The sequence below is a fragment of the Onychomys torridus genome, chromosome 4 (assembly GCF_903995425.1).
Source record: "Onychomys torridus chromosome 4, mOncTor1.1, whole genome shotgun sequence".
NCBI lineage: Eukaryota > Metazoa > Chordata > Mammalia > Rodentia > Cricetidae > Onychomys > Onychomys torridus.
Window position 1 is genome coordinate 93,187,300 of NC_050446.1, and position 26,145 is coordinate 93,213,444.

Here is a 26,145-nt window from a genome sequence, read left to right on the forward strand (position 1 = left end):
CTCACTCTGTAGCCCAGGCTGGCCTTGAACTCACAGAGATCAGCCTGCCTCTGCCTCCTGAGTGCTGGGATTAAAGGTATGAGCCTATGCAGCCCGGCCCAAATAAGTAAATCTTAACAAACACGAAAAAACAAGAGGCTGGCAAAGGTTGCTAGCTCCCCTGCCATAGCATACCTCTGTCTTTACTTCCCTCCCTCCTGGGAGTTCATATGAGAGGCAATGGGTCAACAGTACCATCCGCACTACACAGTTGTTCCAATGACAAAGTTTTATATGGACAACTCAAACTTCACATGAACAACAACACAATAAACAAGGAGTAAATGCAAGCTCAGTCAGGAACGTTGCCGCAGAGAGCAAGTTCGGAACTAGTCAAAAGTTGTGTCAAACACTAAACCATATTTACAAGTCTAATTTGGAACTTTGTACAAAAAGAAGCTGGGGAAGAAGCCATGAAACAGAAAATATATCTACACAGACATAAACACCCACATTTCACACTTCTTTTTTTCCCATTTTTGACACAAGGAACAAATCAAAAGGAAAAGCCCATTTCCCTTGAGTCCTTCTATTTACAATGAGTATGTGAGAAGGCCCCACAAGGGCTTGGACTCAAGGAAGCTGACTTCACTCTCCTTGGCTACACTTGCTCCTGACTACTTAGCTATGGAATGCTTGAGACACAGACATGAAGACCCAGAAGTGAGAAAAAAAAAATATGGCTCGCTTAACTGATACATTATATATAAGAGCTCGATGTCTCCAAGCTCTTCCACCCCGTTCTTCACTGGATCCTTGCAAACCTCTCACCTGCAGCAAGAGAGCTCAGTCAAGCTTTCTGATCCAGCACACACTGCGTCAGTCACTTCATCCAAGACAGTCACACAAGCCAGCTCCAAGCAAGTCCTCAGGGGCCAGCAGCTGTTTGCTCTGTGGACTGGAAGTCTGGGCATTTTCTCTCCCTGGATTTCACTTTGCTGCCATGCTGTCCAGCTCTCCAGGGTTTCCCCCCGGGGGCCCCAGACAGCTGCTTGGCTTATGTGTGTGTAATTTATTGTTCTCCTGCTGCTGGCTTGTCCCCGGCCTCTGGCTTCTCAGCCTGCGACTCTGGAGGGATGAGAAACTGGACCTCCTCTGTGCTGATGGCAACTTTATCTGGCTGAAGCCACCGTTTGAAATGTTCCAAGGTGCTAGAAAAGAGCAGAAGAAAGGAAGGTCAGCCCTCGCTGATCAGTTACTTAAAAGGTTAGCTCGGTTACTCAAATACTGCCCTGCTGCCCACCACCAATGTCCTCCCTCCTCTGCTTCCCCCTGCCAACTCGGTGTTAACTCTGCTTCCCCCTGCTAACCCGAGCACTGGTGTTACTGCTCTGACGGCTGTGCATTCTGGCAGCTCAGCAGCATCATTTACCCCCTAGTGGGCACTTTGGCTCTAAGCAGCGCCAGAGCCCCTTCAAAGCAGGGTCTCTGAAGGCTTGATGAGAACAGCTGAAGAGCTGGTGCCTCGGTTTTATCTATTTTTTCCCTCCAATCTGAAAAGGCGAGAAATTGTCAAGGGGATGAAACAAATAAAAACCAAATTATGGGTGAGACAGAAAACAGATCTTTTCTACCTAAGACAGTGTGAGGCTTGATTACACTAATAGAGCTTATGTGTACGAACTGTAATTTGGGGGAGGGAGGATTAAGACCCCTAGGTAGAAACATCTGAGCATCCAATGTTCCCACCAAGGAATGGCCACTATGCCAGAGGACTCTTTTCATTTGCCTGTGTAGACGGGGTGGGGTGGGGTGGGAGGGGGTGGGGGAGGTGGGGGGGTGGTTTGTCAGTTGTCAGGTTCATATCTCCCTCCACCTCCCTTAAGCACCCAGGATCCTATACTTTCCAGTTATCACACATTCACAGTAAACTAGAAATAGATATAATATGAACACCATGCTATGCTCTTTAATGACACGCAGCAGCTAGGTATTGGTGGCTCACACCCACAGTTTTCAGCACCCAGGAGGCTGAGGCAGGAGGACTGTCACAAGTTCAAGGCCAGAATGAGACCATATCACTAACCAACTAACCCACCAACCAACCAACCAACCAAACAAAAAGCACATAGAACTATGTGTTAAACAGTAGCATCTCTCACATGAGGAGTCTCCTACCTGCCCTCACAAAAGCATAATTGCCTGTTAAAAACGCAAACACCACTGTTTTCCGGTGGTTTCCCATAACTACCCTTTCACTTTTAGCACTGCAAAATGACAGAAGCGTTCCCAGATGTAGGTAAGAGGAACAGAGCCGAGTGCCAGAGGTCAGAACAAGCAGTAGGTTGACTCATGCCCACAGCTCAAGAGAATCAGGTGAAAGAGACCCTTCATCTACCACCCTTTTCATGGAACTGTTCAAATTATTTCCACAGAAAAGGGAAAGTCAAAACAAAAGTGGGAGTTCACTGAGTTGTATGTGTGAGTCCACGAGCAGAGAAGCCTGACTTCAGAAAGAGGGAATTCTTTCTCAACTATGCAAGAGAAAGTTTCGGCTCCTGTGTGTGTGTGTGTGTGTGTGTGTGTGTGTGTGTGTGTGTGTGTGTGTGTGTGCGCGTGCGTGCGTGCGTGCGTGCGTGCGTGTGTGTGTGTGTGTGTGTGTGTGTGTGTGTGTGTGCGCTTTGTTTTTTGTTTTTCAAGACAGGGTTTCTCTGTGTAGCCCTGGCTGTCCTTGAACTCGCTCTGTAGTCCAGGTTGGCCTCAAACTCAGAGATCCACCTGCCTCTGTCTTCTGAGTGCTGGGATTAAAGACCTGCGCCACCACCCTGAGCCAAGGTTGTCTTCTTAGTGTTGGAGTAGGGGAGGTTTTTGCAAAGACAGAACATTATGCCAAATTATGAATGGATCAGGAATCTATGTAGCTTCAAATTGCCTGTTTGGGGAAGTTTAAGACTCACTTATGATCTCTCAGATTTAGCACAGTGGTAGAGTGCTCGCCTAGCAAGCGCAAGGCCCTGGGTTCGATCCTCAGCACAAAAAAAAAAACAAAAACAAAACAAAAAAACAAAACCAACTCACTTATGTTGTGCCTTACAGAGAGAAATGAACATATTATCTTGTAAGCCTCCAGAGAGTAGTTGGGCTGCCCTTAAAATGCTACGCTGATTTCTGAAGGGCCTGAGGGTATGCTGACTCAAAATGTGAGAGAACACGAGGGGAAGTGCTTTGTAAGTTAGATGAAGTGTGACTATGATGTTGTATTCAGACATCAGCTTTGATTCTGACAGCAGCGTCTTCACAGGACACAACGGGCCTCTCAAAACCAATGTTAACTATGTGTTGTGAGCTAAAGCCATAGTCCCTAAGGCCTTTACTTAAAACTGTAGTTGTTATTCCTCCCACCAATTTTCTCAATTGTGGGTACGTGTGTGATGCACATGTGTGGTATATGTGTGTGCAGGTGCACAAGCCCGTGGGCAGACACTCAGAGGTGAAAAGAAGACATGTGTCTTGCTCTATCATTCTCACCTTGTTCCTTTGAGACAGGGTCTCCCAATGAACCTGGAGGAGGCCAGTGATTTCACAGAGGGTTACAGTTAAGAGACTAGCTTAGGTTTCAGAGACTTGGGTCTCTAAAACAGCGTTGAGATCGTAAGACCACAGGGGCTTTCAAAGTTAGACTAAATGCATTTTGCAGTGTGATATACTCATGTGCCGATGGGGGCCAGGGAGTGAAGTGTGGTGGTTCGAGTGAACTGTGCCTCATATATTCAGACTTTTGGACACTTGGTCTCTAGGCAACGATGCTGTTTGGGGAGGACTGGGAGGTGTGGCCTGGCCTGAAGAAATGCACCACTGAGGGAGAGCTTTGAGGGTTCAACGCCTCCCACGTCCCAAGCATACTCTCTGTGCTTCCTGTCTGTGGCTCAAGCTGTAAACCCTCAGCTCTCTGCTTCCATCTCCAGCTACCATGCCTACTTGCTGCCATGCTTCCCCACCATGATGGAATCTTCCTTCTGTAAGTTGCCTTGGTCACGACGTCTTATCACAGCAAAAGAAAAGTAAGTAATACGTCATCCTCCAAACACCAAGCAGTGACATCACATAAAATATGCTTTAAAAATATATTTGCTGGATCTACACATTTTTTTTCAGGTTTCTCTGTGTAGCCCTGACTGTCCTGGAACTCGCTGTGTAGACCAGGCTGGTCTCAAACTCAGAGAGATTCACCTGCTTGTGCCTCCCGAGTGCTGGGATTAAAATGAGCACCACCACTGCTGGGCTGACCCACCCACATCGAGTGGCTCTACTAAGACAGAGCCATTGACAGCAATGATGATTAGGAGATAAGAAAGCATGGTTCTGTTGGTTCATTACTTCCTTCTCCAGTGCACCATATACTGAAATATGAAGACAGTACTTCATCCTCAACTCCATTAAATCTGTGGCCAGGATGTAGCTGAGAATATTTGCCAATCTGAAAAACCCACTGTTGATTTAAGGGCAAACTGGACAACCTTCCAAGGGCTGACTTCAGCTCAAAGAGCTATCAGTATCAGCTGATACCAGTGCTCTGATGTCACTCTCCCTGAGTTCTTTAGTGAATGAAAAGTATGTTCAGTGAAACCAGCTGTCCATCAGTTACCTCTCATCAGAATCAAGGCCATCCACAAAAAACTCGGACGCTAACTTCTCCTGGAGGAATCGATCCCAGCATTCCTTCTTAGCTTGGGCCAGAGTTCGAAGCATGTCCTTGGAAGTTACTTCCTCATTTAAACCTTTGATTCTTCTTAGTTTCTTCTCTGAAGAGGAAAGAAATAGAGCTTAACACAGATAGATAGTATGAGCCTGTACCAGCAAATTCAAGGCTAATCCAGGCTACTGGAGACAGTGTCTCAAATATCCACCCAAACAGACCAAAACCAAAACCAAAACAAAAAGCCCTTTTACTGATGAATACACCCACAGTCCCTGGGGGGGGAAAAATTCTAGAGGAAAAAAAAAAGTGGAGTGAAGATGCTTCTTTCTAATCCTGCACTGTGTGGAGCAAAAGTTTAACCCTGGAAAAAGGAAGAGCCATAGGCGCTCATAAATAAATCAAGGGCATGGTTTTTTTTTTTGAAATCACAGCAGCCCAGCAGGTGTCTCTCTAAGGAATGCTTGTTTTCCCTGGCTTGGCACGTGTATTCTATCTCCTGTTTTCAACTCCTGGAAAGGAATGTCTCTGAGGAGTAAATGGCTTTTCTTCTAGTTACAAGGACATGAAGTGGTTTCCAGTCCTCCCGAGAGAGAATTAGAGAAAATGATGAGAGACCACTGGTTCATTAGATGCTAAAATTGACTTGATGGGAATGTACTAATAAGAGACCTTTAGGATCTCTATGTGGGATTCAATTCTTGATTAAAGAAAAATATCTTCCAACATTTTTAAAAGTTCCTCAATGTGTGGCCTGCATGTTGGCGCCTAATAAAAGCGAATATCTTGTAACCCCTTTGAGAGTGGTCCACAGGGCTTCCTGAGGATAGATGTGTAATTACTCTTATTTGCATTTGAATTATCAGATCTCTTTTGAAGCGCACAAGAAATGACATCACCATTACTTCCTGTTTAGTTTAGTCTTCAGCTGTATAATTCAGTCGTGTACTTTGTCATGTTTTAATCAAGGACAGGCCACATGTGTCACAGTGACTTCATAAGGTCGGTGGTGTCACATGTCTGACTTTGAGTAAGTACACTGCCCTGCTCACTGACGAAAGCACCTAACATTACATTTCTCAGACAATATCCTGATTGTGTAGCAGTGTGGGAGTCTGCACGGGTGTCCCAGCTGCCTGCTTACAGGAGATGCTCAAAAGCAGCCTGCCACTGTTGACATTCCTTTAGAGCAGGGGTTCTCAACCTTCCCAATGCTGCGACCCTTTAATGCAGTTTCTCATGCTGTGGTGACCCCCAACCCTAACATTATTTTTGTCACTTCTTCATAACTGTAATTTGGCTACTGTTATGAATCGTAAAGTAAATATTTCTGGAGATAGAGGCTTGCCAAAGGGGTCGAGACTCACAGGTTGAGAACCACAGCCTTCACAGAAGACAGTTGATGGACCCTCACCTAAGATTCTGGCTCACCTTCCTGCACTCCCTGCTATTCTGCCCTACTGCATGTGGGCATCCTTAGGAGGTGCTACATTACATGGGCTGGAGAGGAGTGGCTGAGGGGACGCCATCTATGCCGCTGTTGGGAAGCCATCATCTATATTGGGTGAAGTCTTTGAGGTTTAGCTGCTCTGGGGTCATCCATGCTCCTGTTAGTAGCCCCTCACCTATGCTCTGTAAGCAAGACCAATAAATCACTTGGTTCCCCAAGGTGAACTTAGCTTTGTCGTTGGGACCCCATAAGGAAGGGGTAGACATTGTCTCCCTAGGAACAGAATGCTCCAAATAAGCAAATGATAGCTGTTTGAGGGGCGATGTGGATCTTAGAACCAACAGAAATTGTATAATATGCAGTCTTGTTTCCATTTCTAAAAAAGTTACATCAGCTAACAGACACTGACCAAAACAATAAACATCTTGTGTTTCTGTAAGTCACCAGCAAGAGCTCACCCACATAAAACACCTGAAGTTGATAAAGGTTAATGTTTAAGGCTTCTTTATCCTTAAGGATATAAAAAGGATAATGTGGGGCTGGAGAGATGGCTCAGTGGTTGAGAGTACTGACTACTCTTCCAAAGGTCCTGAGTTCAATTCCCAGCAACCACATGGTGGCTCACAACCATCTGTAATGAGATCTGGCGCCCTCTTCTGGCCTGCAGCCATATATGCAGGCAGAACATTGTATACATAATACATAAATCTTTTTTTAAAAAAGGATAATATGTATCTAACTAACATTTATTTGGCTGAATTTTTAATTGTTATTCTTATCAGTGGATTCTTTTTGGCACAAGTTTATTTGGCAATAAAAACAATCTTCAAATTGTCTAGCCTTAGTTGTCATGGAGATAGGTACTCTTATTGGGTAGAATGGGCTTCTGAGTATGCTAGGTTCCCAAGCAGGTGTGGTTTTAACAGGCAAGCAGACCCAGGTACTGTGGCATACTCCAAACCTGCATGTCATTATTACCTAATCCTTTCCTGAGCTGCAAAAAGGCTCCCAGCTTCCTCGAGAAGGAAATTTTTTTTAAATTTATTTTTATTTATTATGTATACAGCATATATGACTGCACACCAGAAGAGGGCACCAGATCTCATTACAGATGGTTGTGAGCCACCATGTGGTTGCTGGTAATTGAACTCAGGACCTCTGGAAGAGCTGTGGGTGCTCTTAACCTCTGAGCCATATCTCCAGCCCATTAAAAAGGAAATTTTAATTACCAGTTAGTTTCTTAACTGATTTTAGAAAAGGCCAGGGAGTTTTAACTTTCCAACCAATATTTACCAATCAACATCATCATCATTATCTCCAAGAGTGGGTTTTTGTTGTTGTTTGTTTGTTTTTTGAAACACGGTTTCTCTGTGTAGCCCTGGCTGTCCTGGAACTCACGTTGTAGACCAGATTGGTCTTGAGCTCAGAGATCTGCCTGCCTCTGCCTCCTGACTGCTGGGATCAAAGGGTGAACCACCACTGCCCAGTGCCAAGTGTGTTTCTTATAAGTCCTGGTCTCGTGCTACCTACCAGTCAAAGGATCTGGTTCCTTCCCAGGCTGTTGCCTCTTATCACTGTGAAGCAGATGTTCTGTCTACCACAAACAGAACCCTTCTGCCCCTTGGCCATGACAGCAAGCATGGCTCCCTTACAAATTTCACACGGATCCCACATCATGTCTTCCACCTTTCCAACTGCATTCAAGGTCATCCTCAACTACACAGTAAGTTCAAAGCCAAACTGGGCTACATGAGACCTTGTCTAAAATGTGGGGGTGTTGGGTGCCTGGAGATATGGCTCAGAGGTAGAACTTTTGTTTGTCTAGTGTGTATGAGACCTTGGGTTTGAAAAGCAGCATAAATACAGAAATATCACAGTCAAAGTCAGCCTGTGGTGTTTGAATGAGAACGCCCCCCCCCCCAAGCCCATACATTTGAATACTTAGTTCCCGGTTGGTGGAACTGTTTGAGCAGTTTAGGAGGCGTGGCCTTGTTAGGAATGGGTCACTGGGGGCAGGCTTTGCTCTCTCTCTCTCTCCACCTTGTAAGATGTGAGCTCTCAGCTGTCCCTGCCACCACGCCTTTTTACTCTAACCTCTGGAATGGTTAACCCCAAATTAAACATTTTCCTTTTACAGATGCCTTGGTCATGATGTTTTTCCTCCCAGCAATAGAAAAGTGACTGTGATGTTGTCCTAGACTGACAGTCTCTTTCCCCTTGCATGAAACAATTTTAGTTTCTCATGCAAGGGAAAACAATTTTAATTTTAATATCTCTCTAGATATTTATACTATGGCCACAACACAGGGCACTGAAAATATATTCAGGGAATGTTTTTAAAGTGGCCACCAGGGGCCTGGAGAGATGGCTATCAGTTGAGAACATTTACTGCTCTTTCAGAAGACTGGAGTTGCTTCTTAGCAACCATGTTGGGCAGCTCAAAACTGCCTGCGACTCCAGATCCAGGGGATTTGACACCCTCTTCTGGCCTCTGAGGGTACCAAATGTCTGCATATCCACATATACACACAGATGCAGACAACTAAATAATAAATCTTTTTTTTTTTTAAATCACTAACAGAAACAGAATGACCCTCTGGCAACACACTCTCATCCCCACAATTAGTCTATTTAATAAAACAGGGTTTTAGCCGGGCAATGATGGTGCACACCTTTAATCCCAACACTTGGGAGGCGGGTGGATCTCTATGAGTTTGAGGCCAGCCTAGTCTACAAAGCAAGTTCTAGGACAGCTAAGGCTGTTACATAGAAAAACCCCATCTCAGAAAACCAAAAGAAAGAAAGAAAGAAAAAAAGCGGGGTTCCTTTCCAGGCAAGAACCTGAGACATCCCCTAGAATTACATCTGGCCCCCATGTGGCACGGACAAAGAAACATAATAGAAAATTAAAGACAATGTAACAGAACTTGCCTCCTAAAGCAACACAGGAGCTGCAGTGAGAGGAAAGAGAGAGAAGGGAAGGAGAGAGACAGACACACGCACACAGAGACAGAGAGACAGAGAACTTACCTAGAGATGCTAAATACACTTCTGAATCATGCAAAGGAGCCCAGGGCTTTACAGATGGCTTTACAGCAGAGTCCCCTGAATCCATATGGCCTTCACCTGCAGGGCATGAATCCATAAAGGAGTCTGAGAAAGCGTTGCTGGCAACATCTTCTTGGGCAGGACTTGGCAGACAAGAACAGATTTCAGCCCAGAGGTCCCGGCCAGATTTTGCAGCTGAAGAGTCAAGACTCTCAAACATTTTCATTTGGAGTCTGAGCTGCAAAACAGAAGCTGAAGTGAGTGAAGGCCAGCTCCAGTACAGTATAATGCTGGGTGTGGTGGCGCACTCCTGAGGCTCAGAGCTTGGGAGGCAGAGGCAGGCGGATCTCCGTGAGTTCCAGGACAGCCAGGAATACACAGTGAGACTTTGTCTCTGAATGAATGAATGGATGGATGAATGAATGAATGAGAGAAAGAAAGAGAAAGGATATTGTAACATGAATCTTAAAGAGTCTCATTAATAAAACTCGAACCCGAGGCCAGTTATTGGGGTGATTGCTGGAAGATCAGAGAAGCAGAACAAGCCACGGCTATCTCACCTTGCTAGTTCCTCGGGTGATCCTTTTTTCTCAGGCTGGAAGCTTCTGAGTCCTCATCCCAATGGCTCTCAGCTGAACTGTGCTGCTCCAAAGCCTGAATACTTCTCCAGTTATGCTTAACTACATGCTTTTCTCTTTAGTTCCTGGTCCTCACGCCTTATATACTTTTCTCTTTCTGCCCCTACTCCCTAGGATTAAAGGCATGGGTTACCATGCTTAGCTGTTTCTAAAGTGGCCTTGAACTCAGAGATCCAGCTAGCTCTATCTCCCGAGTGCTGGGATTAAAGGTGTGTACCACCACCACCCAACTTCTGCTATAGCTTACTCTTCCCATTTTCTAGCCACCATTTTTGGCTTTGTTCTAATGGCTGTCTGTTCTCTGACCCCAGATATGTTTATTTCAGGGAACACACAATATTTTGGGGAACACAATACCCACCACAGGATATAGTATAGGAGCTGGAGAGATGACTCAGAGATTAAGAGCACTGGCCACTCCTGCAGACAACTAGTTTGGTCTTCAGCATCCACATGGCAGCTCACAACCATTTTTAACTCCAGTTCCAGGGCATCCAATGCCCTCTTTTGGCTCTGTGAGCATTAGGCATGCATGTGGTGCACATACATACAGGCAGGAGAAACACACATAAAATAAAAATAAATAAATCTTGCCGGGTGGTGGTGGCACACACCTTTAATCCCAGCACTTGGGAGGCAGAGCCAGGTGGATCTCTGTGAATTCGAGGCCAGCCTGGTCTACAGTGTGAGATCCAGGACAGGTACCAAAACTACACAGAGAAACCCTGTCCCGGGGGAAAAAAAAAAACAAAAAACAAAACTTAAAAAAAAAAAATACAGTATAGCCAGGTGTGGTGGTGCACACCCTTAATCCTAGCACTCCAGAGGCAGAGACAGGTGGATATCTGTATCCATCTGTGAGTCTGACGCTAGGCTGGCCTACATAGCAAGTTCCAGGTCAGGGCTTCATAATGTGACCCTGTGTCAAAAAAAATTAAAACACATACACACACACACACACACACACACACACACACCCTGAATCGGTAAAGGAGTCTAAGAAACACATTAAAGATGCCCAGGGCTTTACAGTGGGCTGGACAGAAGAGTCTGTTCCTCCAGATGGCCTTCATCTACAGGATGAGACTCCATACAGGAATGTGAGAAACCACAGCCCCAGAACTGCATTCTATATATCAAGAAACACAAGAATACCTGTGATGCTTCCACATGCACATGTAGCTAGCTACACTGTTCTTTGCAGATCTCTTTAACATACAGCTGTTCTATCATCAGTCAGTTAAAGCTTGTCTTCAGCGGGGTGCATACCGACAGTCTTACATAAGAAAACAGCAAAAACATTGCTTGGTGAAAAGTGTCTGTCAAAGAGCACCTATCATAATGCAAGGGCTTTCACTCGTTACAGTAGCAGCTGGCTATATCCTTCAAGTTCCTCCACATCCCCATTCATACTTTACACCACTTAACGTTTTATTACTATATTAGTTGCCCATATTTATGCGGTAAAGTGTGATAACTCAATAAATGTATGTGATGTGTAATCACCCAGATAATTAGCACTGAATACAAACATTGAACGAGAGGCATTTTCATCATTTTACAGACAGTTAGGTGTGGTGGAGCACATCTGTGACGTCTGCACTCATAAGTCTGAGACAGAAAGGTTATGAATTCCAGGAACTGGTGAGGAAGAAGGAAGAGGAGCAGGAAAAAGACCGGGAAGAAGCGGGAAGAAGAAATAACAAGATCAAATGAGTAGTTTGCTCAAAGCTGCATTGCTGGTATATCATGTTTTGCTTCCAAAATCCTTATTTTTACCCAGCATCAACATGCTGCCTGCTTGGGAAACGCACTGAAAGCCGCCCACGCTGATATCCATGAGACTGGCTATGCGCAGAGCCTAGGATTTCCATAACCATCTAGGTTTATAGAATAGGTCGGCTCCTGCTTGTAAGAGAGCTTTTAAAGATCAGGAAAGCTGACGAGGGCAAAGTCTGAAAAATTCCAGCAGACAGTCCAGACAGCGCGAGGGCCCAAAGTCAGAGGAACAGATGTGTCACGGGAGTCCTTAGATTCTCCATCGAAGTCTTCTGAACACACCCAAGCCCCAAGTCTGTTCTCACCCGGGAGCCCACGTGTCCCTGACCCCAGAACATCCAGAACAGTGGAGGAAACCGTGTGTCCAGATCCCAGGCCTCAGTCACCCGGCCTCAAGAATTGACTGGCCTTGATGATCTGGTCACCGATACCCTCAGTTGTGTTCCGGGGTCAGGCCATAGGAGAGGATGCTAAACACTGGACCGTGGCCCCCCACCTACCGCAATCACCTGCCCAGCAGTCTCCAAACGCCCGGCTCAGGTCTATTGCTGGCAGTCAGGAAGAAGCCGTGAGGGGCGGAGTCTCTGAATGACGGAGCTCAGGAGCCCTCCAATTGATGCCTGATTTTTTGGCATCCTGTGAGTTGATTGGTAGAATAGAGTTAGTGACGCCCAGAGGCGGGCAGTCAGTGGGCGGAACTAGTAGTTGCCAGGGAACGGTGGAATCGCTCATCCAGAGTTTCCTCTCCAAGACCCGACTGATTCTTAGCAGGTCCCAGAGTTCCAACTTTCCACCCAGCCGTCCCCGACTCGGATAGTGAAGCCAGTTTTCTAGACTTTTCTTGGTCCGAGAGATCTTGATTTCTAAAGACCCTCGGAAAGAAGGTGCCTGCGTGTCTTCTATGTCTAGATGGTTCTCGAGGCGCCGAGGCTCTAGGTGCAGCCCTTTCCACCTGTCATTGCCTGGTCTGTTGTCCAGTGTATTTCCCAATCTTGGGTAAAAATACAGATTTGGGGGCAGTAAGCCGTGTATCAATTACCTCCCAGACAATTCTCTGAATATTTGTGTTGCCTTTACCCCCTCGACTACCCCAAATTAGAGCATGTCAGTGGCACAGGACATCAGGGCCTCATTTGCCAACTTCTGAGACGTTCCTTTATTCATTTAGTTGAAACATACCAAGCTCCTACTCTGCTATAGGTATTCTAAGTGTGAATTCAGGACACACAAGAGTGAGTATGAGCCCCAAAGCTCCTTACAGCTTAGTGTAGGAGGTGGTCCACCAGAGAGACAAACAGATTTACAAATGTCACCAAAGAGTTATGAAGGATGAGGGTCGTGTGGGGAGAGAGATGAGGAAAAGGAGAGGGAGAGAGGGAGGGAGAAAGAAAGCCAGAGAGAAACAGTTTTTATAACACCTGCAACAGCCAGGTGTGGTGGTGCATGCCTGTAATTCTAGAGCTGAAGCAGGAGGAGTTCAAGGCCAGCATGAAGTATGTAGTTAGTTCCAGGTTCAACCTGAACTACAAGGAAAGATCCCATCTAAAAGTAAAATTATCTTACAATCCTCCAAAGATTATCAACACTTTCCTTTGGTTATTCCTTGTTCCAAATGACTTTTTAAAAATGCATTTATGTGTGTATCTTCCATTTGGTGTCTGTAGAAGTCAGAAGAGGATGTTGGAAGTCCTGGAGCTGGAGTTACAAGTGGTTGGGAGACTTCTGATGGAGATGCTGGGACTTGAACCTGGTCCTCCAAAAGAGCAGCAAGCACTCTTAACAGCTGAGCCCCATTATTCCCGGTTCTAAGGCTGTTACTCTATCACAAAAAGAGACGTGATGAAGCGCATCAGCCAGTCATCAGCACAGCAGCTTGGCAGAGGACATTGTCTTGAGATGTGGCCAAGTCCCATTGTTATGGCAAAGGTAACAGCAAACTACAACCATGTGCAGATGCCAGCACAGAACACTGGTGCTCACATCTGTGAGCATTCTTAGACGACGGACCGAAGGAAGTGGAAAACAAAGAGACTGAAAACAACAAAGTAAGCAACAGTGAAGACTGTGGCAGTGTTTACTCACAGAATAAAAGAGATCTGGTTCGATCTGGTTCACAGAAAGGGGCATGGGAATAGAGTTCCCAGTGTTTTACTAAGATGTGCCAAGTCTTCATGAGTCACACACACTCTTTACACTGATCAAATGCTCACCAAAAACAGTCTTTTTTTTTTTTTTTTTTCCGAGACAGGGTTTCTCTGTAGCTTTGGAGCCTGTCCTGGACTAGCTCTGTAGACCAGGCTGGACTCGAACTGACAGAGATCCACCTGCCTCTGCCTCCCGAGTGCTGGGATTACAGGCATGCACTACCACTGCCCGGCCAGTCTTGTTTTGTTTTGTTTTTTGAGACAGGGTTTATCTGTGTAGCCCTGAGTGTCCTGAAACTCTCTCTGTAGACCAGGCTGGCCACGAATTCAAAGATCCACCTGCCTCTGCCTCACAAGTGCTGAGATTAAAGGCATGTGCCACTGCTAACTGGCTTCCAAACACATTCTTGATTTCCTATTTGGTCTCTCAGATGTCTGGATGCCAAGATGAGATGCCTTTAAACAGTAGCTGTGAATAACCCAGTTGCTGAAAAAGTATACTTTCTTAAATTTACATTCACAAGTTAACAATTAAGAACACTACCAGGTTGCCCGGCGGTGGTGGCGCACGCCTTTAATCCCAGCACTCGGGAGGCAGAGGCAGGCAGATCTTTGTGAGTTCGAGGCCAGCCTGGTCTACCAATCGAGATCCAGGAAAGGCGCAAAGCTACACAGAGAAACCCTGTCTCGAAAAACCAAAAAAAAAAAAAAAAAAAAAAAAAAGAAAGAAAGAAAGAAAGAAAAGAACACTACCAGGTCATTCAAGTCCTTCAAATCTGATTCATGTGCTGGACCCTAGTGTCCATTGGTGATGGTTCAGGCTTCTTTCTTTTTTTATTTCTATTCTATCTTGAGCAGGTGTGTCTTTACCTCTGTTCTGTACCACATATCAACCCCCTCCCCAGAAATGCCTTCACTGACATAACCAGAAGTGTGCTAGACTAGTACAGACTAATTAGTTCGTGAGATGCTAGGTTAGTAAAAACAAATCTCTGGGGTGTGTCTCGATTGAATAAGGTTGGCAGTCAAAAGGAACCATCATAGCCAGTTTGTGGCTTCTACCTCTTGGAGGCAATAATGTAATGTCAGAAGTTTCTCCACTCAAAAGAAGGGGACAAGGTCTGGGGGTATAGTGTAGTGTTAGAGCATTTGTTCAGTATGTGCAAAATACTGGGTTTGATTTCCAATACCACAAAAACTCAACTATACTAAATTTTTTAAATGTATTTGGAAGGTGCTAGATATCCATAAAGTACAAGGAATGCTGTTCTTCTCAATTAGTGCTTCTCAAGCCTTCCACATAAATCATGTGACTATCAGCCTGAAGTGCAAATTCCTATTTAAAAGTCAAGAAGAGTGGCAGAATAAGATTTTGATTTGTTTTTACATCCAACAATTTTACTAAGCACTAATCTAAGTGTTTTAATTGGATTACTTTGTTAATTGTCCAAACTCTGTTCCAGAACAAACCAGCATGAAAAACAGGCTCCAGGTCATATGAGACAGAAGAAAGAAAGAGGCAGAAAGACCCCAGATTGTATAGAGTTCAAAGGACTTGCTGATGGAAGTGTGGTCCTGTCTGGCAACAAGAGCAATGAGAGATCCCTGTAATTTCAGCCAGAAGAAAGTTTATATTCTGGTAAAAGCAAAAGTGACTTCAAGGTAGAATATACCTTCTTGAGCTAACCCAATATCAAGAACATCAGGCATTGATTGTGCTGAGATCCAGCTATAAAGCTCCACATACCATATAGTGTACTTACAATGTACTGGGAAACAATTCAGGGAAAGCCAACTAAGGTTACTCAGAGGCAATCGTGATTATGACTCAAGATGGCTGTGATCAGGTCAAGCTGAGTCTGTACAAACTCTTGGAAGCAAAAAGCCTGCTTATGTATAATTTTCTTTGGATAAAACGTTACCCTCATTGTAAGTTTCTTCCCTTTCCTCTTGCTGTCTCTCTCTGTTTCTCTCCACCTGTGTCTGCCTCTCCCTTCTCTCTCTGTCCTTCTCTGTCTGTCTCTGTCTCTCTCTTTTGTCTTAGTGTGCGTCCCTGGCTTGTCTGGAAGTCTCTATGTAGATCAAGCTGAGCTCAAACGGATCCACCACCTCCTTAGTGCTGTGTTGAAAGGCATACACCAATACTCCCAGTCCTCATTGTAAAATTCTTTTTTCCTTTTTTTAATGTATGAGTGTTCTGTCCACATGTATGCCTGCAGGCCAGAAGAGGGCACCAGATCTCATTATAGATGGCTGTGAACTACCATGTGGTTGCTGGGAATTGAACTCAGGACCTCTGGAAGAGCAGCCAGTGCTCTTAGCTGCTGAGCCATCTCTCTAGCCAGTAAGACCACTCATTCAAGAGATAGTGTTTTCCTTTTGAGACAATTCTGTTCTAAATTACCCATAACCAGAGAAAAGTTCAACCTCTTTTAAAAAAGCAGTTGATTAGGAATCTGGCATTTCACCATGAGGACTTCTGTAGCTTCAGATACCTCAGTCTGCTCTGGAGTAAGACTAACAACTTCAGTCCTTCACTTGGTTTGATGAACCCTTTGTTTAGGCTAGCTTTGAACTCACCCTGTAGTCAAAGATGACCTAAAACTTCTGACCCTCCCACGTCCACCTCCCAAGTGCTAGAGCATTCATTACAATGCCTGCCTTTGTGGGACTTTCAATATAATGAAGAATTTAGCTAAAAAGCTCCTCTTGATCCTCTCCAGAATGCTAATATATAAGGTAAGAATAGTCTAAACCAACATTAATATTTTATATCATAAATGCTCATGAAAAAGGTCATGCTCACATTCTTGAATTGGACTAGACAGTTGTTCAGTTTTTAGACGCTAGCATCCAAATGTCTCCCTATTTGGAGGAATCTCACTGTGAAGACTAAACAGGATTCTAGTCTAGTTACAGGCACTCTGTAAATAAAGACAGACCTAGTTCCTCCTTGGCGGAAGGAAGGCTCCCTTGTAGGATTCTGGATCTTGGGATAGGGACACAAAGAGGTTGAGGCATTTAGAGACTTTTCAAGGGATAAGAAGGCTGTGGGAAGAAGTCCAACTGGCTTCTTCTCCAGCAACGCCTACTTTCCAGAGGCCTGTGCTTCCTTTGGTTTGCTCTCTTTGCTGAGTCTATTCTTTAGCTCTTTTATGAGTCTTAAGAGGCACCAATGTCCTTTCAGTAATTTCCTCCCTGATGAAGTGTAGCCAACACGGATTTCAGCATTTTGCATTTAAGACCTGTGGCAGGCTGATGAGCTAGCTCAGCTGGTAAAGTGCTTGCCATGTGACACAGACCTGAGCTTGATCCCCAGAACCCACATAAAGAAGGTGGGCATTGCAGTGTGTGTTTGTAATTTCAGTGAGAGACTGTGGTGGCTTGAAAGAAGTGTGTCACTGTAGGGGTGAGCTCTCGGAGGTCTCTTTTGCTCAAGCTTCCCTCAGTGTGACATTTAATTGACTTCCCATTGCCTGTAAGATGTAGCATTTTCAGCTCCAGCACCACGGTCTGCTCACTGCCATGCTCCCCATCGTGATGATAATGGACTGAACCTCTGAAACTGTAAGCTACCACCTCAATTAAATGTTTTCCTTTGAAAGAATTGCTGTGGTCATGGTGTCTCTTCACAGCAATAGAAAATCCTAACTAAGATAGAGACTGTCTCTAAAAAACAAGATGGGTAACACCAGAGAAAGGACACCTGAGGTTCCTCTCTTACTTCCATAAACACTCACATATACAATTGCATGTAACCAGCACACACATATACACACAGAAGTCCCTGGCAATGCATTTTTGGTCCATTTGAGGTTTTAATGTGCAAGCTGTTCTGGATAAGAGTTTATGGAAATCAAATGGGAAATCTCTAGTTCTAGTTCTTTTGGTATGGTTAGTAGGAAGGACAGGTGTGAAAAATATTGCTTTTGGGGTGTGTGTGTATGTGTGTGTGTAATACAAATATATAGATGTGGATATAATAACTTTATTGAGATATGTAGTAGACTATAATGTGTACCCTTTTAAATCATACAGTAGTAGTAATGGGTATAACTGAATGGTAGATGCTTGAGACTCTAGGACTTCCCAACACTGCCCCTCAAAAGAGTATGGTAGACAGAACAGTTCTTGGTACAGTCATAGTCGTAGCAATTTTCATTCTGATTGGTCCTTTGTTTCCTGCCTGCTTGCTCTTTGTTTGTTTTTCTTTTTATTCATTTGTTTTTGTTTTTCGAGACAGGGTTTCTCTATGTAACAGTCTTGGATGTTCTGGAACTCACTCTGTAGACCAGGCTGGCCTCGAACTCCGCCTCGAGATCCGCCTGCCTGAGCCTCCCAAGGGCTGGGATTAAAGGCGTGCGCCACCACCGCCTGGCTTCTTTGTTTTTAAAACAACAATAATTTTATTATTGTTTGTTTTTATTTTGAGACACGCTCTTGGGTAACCCTAGAACTGAAACTAATGATACTTCTTTCTCTACCTCCTGAGCACAGAGACTACAGGTGTGCGCTGCCTTGCCCGCTCTGCTTCTTTTAAGTAAACTTTTAACTGTTTTACAGACCGGGGGAATAGAGCCTATCTATATGGAATGTGTACCAACATCTCCAGCCAACGCTTTTATGTGGAGCACTCCCGAAGACTTCCTTTAGGAAATAACCTCTGATCTCTTTGATGACGGGAGTCTGTGTGCGCTCATTTTTTTCCTTTATAAGCCACTTCGGGTGAAGACATCCTCAGACACCTAACTGTTAACTCAACTCACTCCCTTCTCGCAAAGCTGCGTAATGGGTCTCTCTGATTGGTTGCTTTCGTATGACGCCATCAGATTGCGACCCTGGAGCAGTTGGCCTCGCTGTCATGTGGCGGGGTGTCCCCGTCTGCCTACGAATCTTTCTGCAGTGGCGGCTGGTGCTCTGGTCCCACAGCTTTGCCAGGTCTTGGGGTGGCTGTAAGGAGGCGATGGCTGAGGCGCTCTGTACCCAGGCCGAGGCAGCGGGAGAGTTGAAGGCTCTGGTTGAGCAAAATGGAGAGTCCGGTAGTGACGGGAGCGGAGAGCCGCTCCCCGAGGGCCGGGAGCCGCCTGCGGTGGGGGAACAGGTCCCAGCTCCAGTCGCCGACTCAGGCAAGAGGAAGAAGCGGCGAGGCGCTGCCGGGGAACGGGTCGTGCCGCCCCCGAAGAAACGGCGCACTGGGGTCAGCTTTGGCGATGAGCACTTTGCAGAGACCACCTACTACTTCGAGGGCGGCCTGCGCAAGGTGCGGCCCTATTTCTTTGACTTCCAGACCTACTGTAAGGGTCGCTGGGTGGGCCGCAGCTTGTTGCACGTCTTCAGCACCGAGTTCCGATCCCAGCCACTGGCGTACTACGAGGCTGCAGTCCGGGCGGGACGCCTGCATCTCAACGAGGAACCAGTTCAGGACCTCAGCATCGTGCTCAAGGTGGTGTCCGATGGGGCTGGCCAGAATCAGGCTTTGAGAAAAGGAGGAAAGGTTTTGTTGTTGTTATTGTTGCTTATAAATGCCGGAGTACAACAATGGTGATTCAGAAACAATCTCGTTTTCCCTTGGGACCCATTTAGTTTCCGCTTCCCACATCCCCAAGTAGACAACCTTTCCATGCTCTAGAACTCAACCTGTTCATCCTTCCCAGCAAGGCGGTTTTTTTTATCTGCCTTGTGTCAAGGGGGCTGCCTAGTTTCCACCCTGCATGATAGATCTCTGTACAACTAATAATAGTAGATACCTCACTCATGTGTTCTGAACTGTATCAGGCACAAAGTGAAGCATGTTGTGCGCTCTAACATGGAAGAAAGGCAACAGTGCAATTTTCGAAGTGTGTGATCATATTAATGCTTGAAGTATTTGTCATGGATCCTGGTGTTATAGAATTAGGAGTTCAGGCATAGATACTAGCCAGGTGCTTTGGCTTTTTTTTTTTTTTTTTTTTTTTTTTTTTTTTTTTTTTTAATTCCATGAGACACCTGTGATTCTCGCCGTGATTATAAGGAGAAAAGGGTAATTTCAGGATTTGGCAATAACCTCTCATACTGATTTGGAAAACCCCAGGTCTGTGGTAACTCTCACATTCACAGATAAGAAAACTGAGGCCCAGGGGGGGTCAAATGACTTGCCCAAGACCATGTAGTGACTTCATGTCACATCTAGATGGAGAGTCTAGAGTCCGGGCTTGCAGCTTGGTGGTGTTTGTTGAAGGTTATAACTGGTAACGAATAGACGTCCCCCCCCCCCCATTTAAAAGATATTTGCTTTCAAAGTATATTTGTATCAGGATGGCTGGTGGTTCAACAGGTATAGGTCCTTGCCACTAAGACTCTCACCTCTGCATGTGCCTTTATACCTGCACACACATACATAAATGTAATAAAGAACTTTTAAAATACAACTTTACTGTAAAGATTACACCAAGAAGCAAGACCAGAAGACACTCATCATTTCCCCACCAAGGTATTCAACCACTTGTGTAGTTTTCAACACTAGGTGTGTGCCGGTGTGTATTTTTACATACTACAGCCACTTCTTTCTGTGCTTACGGCTTCACTGTGACCACGCCTCCTTGTCAATGAGGAGCTGAGGAAGCTGACTGTCTATCGGCTGCTGTCCCTGGCTGACCGGCTACCCATGTTTTTGACAGGACAACGACTTCCTGCGGAACACGGTGCACAGACATGAGCCACCAGTCACAGCAGAGCCTATTCGCCTGCTAGCTGAGAACGAAGACGTGGTTGTGATAGACAAGCCATCCTCCATTCCTGTCCACCCCTGTGGCCGCTTCCGACACAACACGGTCATCTTCATCCTAGGCAAGGAGCACCAGCTGAAGGAGCTGCACCCGCTGCATCGGCTCGATCGCCTCACCTCAGGAGTGCTCATGTTTGCCAAGACGGTTGCAGTCTCGGAGAAGATCCATGAGCAAGTTCGGGACCGGCAGGTGAGCCAGGCCTTTTGTCTGCTGGAGACCGCTTCCTGGGTTCCCATGTGCTTTGTGTTAGAAAGGGGTCATGGAATCCTAGATTGAGGTGTCTCTACATCCTTCCTACTGTGAGGAGGCTCAGCACCCAAAGTGCCAAAGACAGACTGCCCTGTATGTTTCAGAAGGTCTTTGGAGATGGCTGTACTGCTTCTTGGTAGTTGGCTATTCAGAAAACACTAAACATTTTTAAGATCTTGAGGCAGCTTGCTTAGTAGGAAGACTGGATAAATTTGGTGAGGTGTAAGATCATTGGCTGGTAGTTATTATGATCTTGAGACTTGAATTCTGCATCTGGATCATAATGCATTTATTGAGCACATGTCAGACTTAATCCCCAGCACATTAGGAGCCCAATTTACTAAATGCCCTATGAGGTAAATGTTTTCTGATATATATATAATTAGATGTATTCTTTTATATGAGTGTTTTGCCTGTGTGTGTGTGTGTGTGTATGTGCACCACAATGTGTGCGCGGTCAGAAGGTCAGAAGGGGGACAGATCCCCTGGAACTGGAATTAGGGATGGTTGTGAACAATCATACAGATGCAGGGATCTGAGCCCAGGTCCTCTGCAAGGGCAGCAGGTGATGTTAACTGCAGAGAGAGCTCTCTCTTCAGCCCCTGAGTTGAGCTCTCTCTCCAGCCCCTGAGTTCCTATTTCTAGATGAGGTGTGGGGAGGTACAGAGCTTAACTGGCTTACCCAGGATGGAGAAACTGACAAAGCTAGCCCCAGGCTTTGAATCTTCTCTCAGATGCACTGGTGCACCCTGTAGAGGGTTCAGACTCTGCAGTTTGGCTTTGGACTCACTTTTCCCCTTCTCCTCCTTTGTAGCTGGAGAAGGAGTACGTATGCCGCGTTGAAGGGGAGTTCCCTGACGAGGAGGTAATTTGCAAGGAGCCCATCTTAGTGGTGTCTTACAAGGTAGGAGTGTGCCGTGTTGATCCCCGGGGCAAGCCCTGTGAGACTGTGTTCCAGAGACTGAGCTACAACGGCCACTCCAGTGTGGTACAGTGCCGACCACTTACAGGCCGTACTCACCAGATCCGAGTCCACCTCCAGTTCCTGGGCCACCCCATCCTCAATGACCCCATCTACAATTCAGCTGCCTGGGGTCCTTCTCGAGGCCAGGGTGGCCACATTCCAAAGACAGATGAGGAACTTCTCCGGGACCTGGTTGCTGAACATCAGGCCAAAGAAAGCCTGAATGTGCTAGATCTCTGTGAGGGTGACCCGGCCTCAGGACTCATGGACTCCACTGCCCCCTCTTCGGAGTTGGCCAAGGGCAGCCTGGAAGAGTTGCCTACAGTAGACCAGAAGATAGATGGAATAGCTGAGGCAGCCTCTCAGGATCTGCACACACCAGAGAAGCCAGCCGAAGCAGATGTTCCGAATCAAGAAACAGACCCACTCTGTGCAGAGTGCCGGGTGCTGCGACAGGATCCCTTGCCCCGAGATCTTGTGATGTTCCTGCACGCCCTCCGCTACAAAGGGCCAGACTTTGAGTATGTCTCACCCATGCCAGTCTGGGCGCAGGATGACTGGCAGGAAGACTGAGGGGTGTGGCCAGTGGGAGAATGGCTTCTTGGGTTGATCTAGGATGGGCCTTGGCCGGGGACTGATCGCATTGGTTGCTACTCAGGGTTTGGGGAAGAGTGAGGCTTCATTGTAAAGGAATCTGCTTGTACTTGCTACCTCCTTCCTTTGAGTTCATTTGGGAACTTGCAGGGCTATAAATATACCCGTTTTTTCTAGCACCTTGCATATCTGTTTTTACCGGTTTTCTGACAACTCCTCCCCACCTCCCCCAGTGCTTAGGATGGAATCTACGTCCATTCACAAGAAAGGCAAGTGCTCTACAGCTAAACTCCATTCCTGGTCCCCTAGGACTTTTGAGTTTCTCTTTGTAGCTCAGGCTGCTCTTGAACCATGAATCCTGCCTCTGCCTCCCAAGTGGGAACACAGGCATGAAGCACCATGCCTTGCTTTTTTAAAAATTCAGATAAAATTCACATAGCATAAAATTAGCCAGTTTAAGATATATACTTTATTGGCATTTATTATGTCTACAAACTTGAGCAACCTTCTCTTATAATTTCAAAACATTTTCTCACCCCTAAAAGAAATCTGTACCTGCTAAGCAATCATTCCCTTTTCTCCTTCCTCATCTTCTGGTAAAGTTAGTCTGTTCTTTAGCGATTGTGTATTCTAGGCATTTCACATAAATGGACCCATAGTCTCGGTCTTATTTTCTTTTTTTAAAGGTGTATTTATAATTTATTTAATTTTATTTTATTTGCATTGGTGTTTTGCTGCACGTATGACTGTGTGAAGATGTCAGATCTTGGAATCACAGACAGTTGTGAGCTGCCATGTGGGTGCTGGGACTTGAACCTAGGTTCTCCAGGAGAGCAGGCAGTGCTCTTAACCACGGAGCCATCTCTCCAGCCCCTAAAGGTTTATTTATTCAATGTGCACTGGTGTTTTGCCTGTATATACTTTGTGTGAGGGTTTCGGATTCCCTGGAAGTGGAGTTACAGGCAGTTGTGAGCTGCATGTGGTTGCTGGGAATTGAACCTGGGACCTCTAGAAGAGCAGCCAATGTTCTTAACCACTGAGCCATCTCTCCAGCTCCAACCTGTGTATTTGCTATAATATTTCTCTCCTAGTGAGTGTGAAGCAATGACTCACAGTGGAGTTTAGTCTTTTTGTTATTGTATTCTTTATTATTCTTTATTCTGGACATGAGATCTTTTCTCAACAACAAAAGAATTAACAGCCCAATTTAAAAGTGCACAAGGGCTGGAGAGATGGCTCAGAGGTTAAGAGCACCAACTGCTCTTCCAGAGGTCCCTGAGTTCAATTCCCAGCGCCCACATGGTGGCTCACGACCATCTGTAATGAGATCTAGCACCCTCTTCTGGCCTGCAGGGATACAGGCTGTATACATAATAAATAAATAAATCTAAAAAAAAGAGTGGTTCACGACCCCCCGAAACTCCAGCATCAGGGGTCTGATCTCCTCTGCTGGCCTCTGCCAGGGCCACATAGTGAGACTGTGTCTCACAATAACAACAGAGACCGAAGCAGTGCAGCTTAAGGAAACAACCAGGTTTTAGAATGGTGTGCTCACTGGAGTCAGGACTGTACCACCATGGCACTTACTCTGCTCAGAACCCCTGCCTTCCACAAAGTGAGCCACATTTTGTCAACTATTAGCCACATCAAAAGAACTGGGTAATGTCTTTCTTTTTCTTAAGCTGCATGTGTGTTTGTGTATAAGAGTGTGTGTGTGTGTGTGTGTGTACAAACTGCCATACACATATATAAGCCTGGGACTCAAGTTCTCAGGCTCAGTGGCACATCTTGAGACATCTTGAGTCTTAAGATTCTTAAAAACACTTCAGTAATTCAATTAAAACACAAATGATATAATTATTCCTGTTAATTTTTTCTTGCAAACATTTCATTATTTGAGCTGGGCAGTGGTGGTGTACACCTTTAATCCCAGCACTCGGGAGGCAGAGGTAGGTGGATCTCTGTGAGATCGAGGCCAACCTGAGCTACAGAGTGAGTTCTAGGAAAGGCATCAAAGCTACACAGAGAAACCCTGTCTCAAAAAACCATGTCATTATTTGAGCAAGAAAAATGTGACTCAAGTGTTGCAGCCCCAGAGAATTCCTGGATTCACTCTTGAGGCAGTGTCCTGTAGGACCACACTTCTTCCTAATGGTAAGGAAGAGACCACACTCACTCCTACCTACTGCTCAAAACCAATCTTTACTGGGTAATGTGGAGAATACCTTTGGACCTAGCATTTGGGATTAAAGGATCTCTTTGAGATCTAGTCCAGCCTGGTCTACATATTGAGACCCCTGTCTCAAACCAGAAAATAACACAGACACACAAAACCAATTTTTGCAAGCCTTGAAGTCTGGGTTTTTCTCTCTCCCTTCCCTTCCCTTTCCTCCCTCCCTCCATCCTTCCTTTCTTTCTCTTTCTCCTCTTTCTCTTTGTTTTTCTTGGGAGGATCTCGTTAAATAGGCCAGGATAGCCCCCATATTACTACATATTCCAGTTGGCCTCACTCAGGATCTTCCTCCTTAGGTTTCCAATTGTTTGAGTTATAGACAACCATCTATAAGTTTGTCTTGAAGATTATTTTTTCAATCCCAAATGCTGGAATTACACTCATGCACCACCACTCCAGAAGATTTCTTATGTATAGTAAGACAGACTAAGCAAGCAAGCGAGTGCGCCTGTGCGCACAGATGCACAAACAACTGTCCTTTGCATGTTCTTCCTTCAGAACTAAGTCATATAAGAGTTGCTGATGTGTGATCATCCAGCACTGTGGAGCATCAACAGCTAAACACAATTCTTCCCTGATAACTTCATAGTCAACTGGGGGAATGAGTCTACCTGAAGCTAGATCCAGAGGATGAAGACCCATTTCTTGGCACTCAGTAAGCACTATGAATGTCTTAACTATGCATTTGTGCATCAGTCCTTTCTCATGCTTTCCCAGAGACTAGAGGTTGGAGTATCCTGCAATAGTTCAGGATAGTGTGAGGACTAGCCTCAGTGTTGATGGGGTGTTCTTTTGAGCAGAGGTCTGCTGATGGGATTTAAAAAGTAAAAAGTTGCTGGGCAGTGGTGGCACACACCTGTAATCCCAGCACTCGGGAGGCAGAGGCAGGCGGATCTCCGTGAGTTCGAGGCCAGCCTGGTCTACAGAGCTAGTCCAGGACAGGCTCCAAAGCTACAGAGAAACCCTGTCTGGAAAAACAAAACAAAAACGAACAAAAAAAAAAGGTAAAAAGTTGCAATCTTTTTTTTTTTTTTTTTTTTTGTCATCCACATCTGGAAGTTGCAAGTCATCCAGTAGATGGCGCCCCGCACTCTTTTATCACTTCAATTTCTTTTCTGTTACTAATTCAAGTAAATTTTCCCTCCCGGGTTTAAAATAATGTGCCACTGTTGATCCATCACTCCCAGTACCTCAGCTGCTTTTTCCTTACCGGGTGAGGACAACAGGAGAGAGAAACATCGCTATTCTCATGGCAAGCCGTACTGCAATTTCCCCTGACAGTAAGCAGCAGACAACCAGTCACGGAAAGAAGGGAGGTCAAGAGTGAGCCTCCTGGAACGGGATGAGGGCACCACACCCGCCAAGGCTCAGACAACACCCGGAGGAAAGGGAGACTGCAGGAGCCAGAGGAGAGGAGGCGACCTTAAAAAGCCTTCTGGGAATGCCATGGCCGTTGCTCTCATTGTAGTTGTGGTTACCTCCGCAAGACCAGCACAAGATGGAGTTCATCCACATTTCAGCATGGGTGACAGAGGGGCTCATGAAGGGCCACCCCTCCCTGAGGGGCTATTGACAGTTAATGGTGGCAGGACGGAGATGTCATTTCA

The 26,145-nt window shown here is 45.6% G+C and overlaps 2 protein-coding genes across 4 annotated transcripts; one reads left to right on the forward strand and one right to left on the reverse strand.

Annotated features, from left to right (window-relative positions):
• Nucleotides 1-250: 250 nt before the first annotated feature.
• On the reverse strand, nucleotides 251-12,163 carry Ccdc32 (coiled-coil domain containing 32). 2 transcript variants are annotated; one of them, XM_036184902.1, is made up of 4 exons: nucleotides 12,100-12,163; nucleotides 9,156-9,411; nucleotides 4,625-4,781; nucleotides 251-1,190 (listed from the first exon to the last, which is right to left on the reverse strand). In XM_036184902.1, exons 2-4 carry the CDS (start codon nucleotides 9,397-9,399, stop codon nucleotides 1,052-1,054), a joined length of 540 nt encoding a protein of 179 aa, XP_036040795.1. In that variant the 5' UTR covers nucleotides 9,400-9,411; nucleotides 12,100-12,163; the 3' UTR covers nucleotides 251-1,051. The 2 variants fall into 2 exon arrangements, with proteins under 2 accessions (XP_036040795.1, XP_036040794.1); XM_036184901.1 differs by having other exon boundaries at nucleotides 12,091-12,163.
• Nucleotides 12,164-18,576: 6,413 nt separating this feature from the next.
• On the forward strand, nucleotides 18,577-22,484 carry Rpusd2 (RNA pseudouridine synthase domain containing 2). Of its 2 annotated transcripts, none has more exons than XM_036184756.1 (3): nucleotides 18,577-19,177; nucleotides 20,391-20,687; nucleotides 21,562-22,484. In XM_036184756.1, the coding sequence occupies exons 1-3, from the start codon at nucleotides 18,596-18,598 to the stop codon at nucleotides 22,282-22,284; spliced, it is 1,602 nt and encodes a 533-aa protein (XP_036040649.1). In that variant the 5' UTR covers nucleotides 18,577-18,595; the 3' UTR covers nucleotides 22,285-22,484. The 2 variants fall into 2 exon arrangements, with proteins under 2 accessions (XP_036040649.1, XP_036040650.1); XM_036184757.1 differs by having other exon boundaries at nucleotides 18,577-18,994.
• Nucleotides 22,485-26,145: the final 3,661 nt, after the last annotated feature.

Bases quoted from the DNA above. Each gene is read 5' to 3' on its own strand.
- Rpusd2 (XM_036184756.1), top strand. From the start codon at position 18,596: ATGTGGCGGGGTGTCCCCGTCTGCCTACGAATCTTTCTGCAGTGGCGG. The intron at 19,178-20,390 runs GTGGTGTCCGAT...TGTTTTTGACAG, and splicing joins ACCTCAGCATCGTGCTCAAG to GACAACGACTTCCTGCGGAA. The intron at 20,688-21,561 runs GTGAGCCAGGCC...CCTCCTTTGTAG, and splicing joins AGCAAGTTCGGGACCGGCAG to CTGGAGAAGGAGTACGTATG.
- Ccdc32 (XM_036184902.1), bottom strand. From the start codon at position 9,399: ATGAAAATGTTTGAGAGTCTTGACTCTTCAGCTGCAAAATCTGGCCGG. The intron at 4,782-9,155 runs GTAAGTTCTCTG...TTTCCTCTTCAG, and splicing joins AGTGTATTTAGCATCTCTAG to AGAAGAAACTAAGAAGAATC. The intron at 1,191-4,624 runs GTAACTGATGGA...GCTCTTTTCTAG, and splicing joins GGCCTTGATTCTGATGAGAG to CACCTTGGAACATTTCAAAC.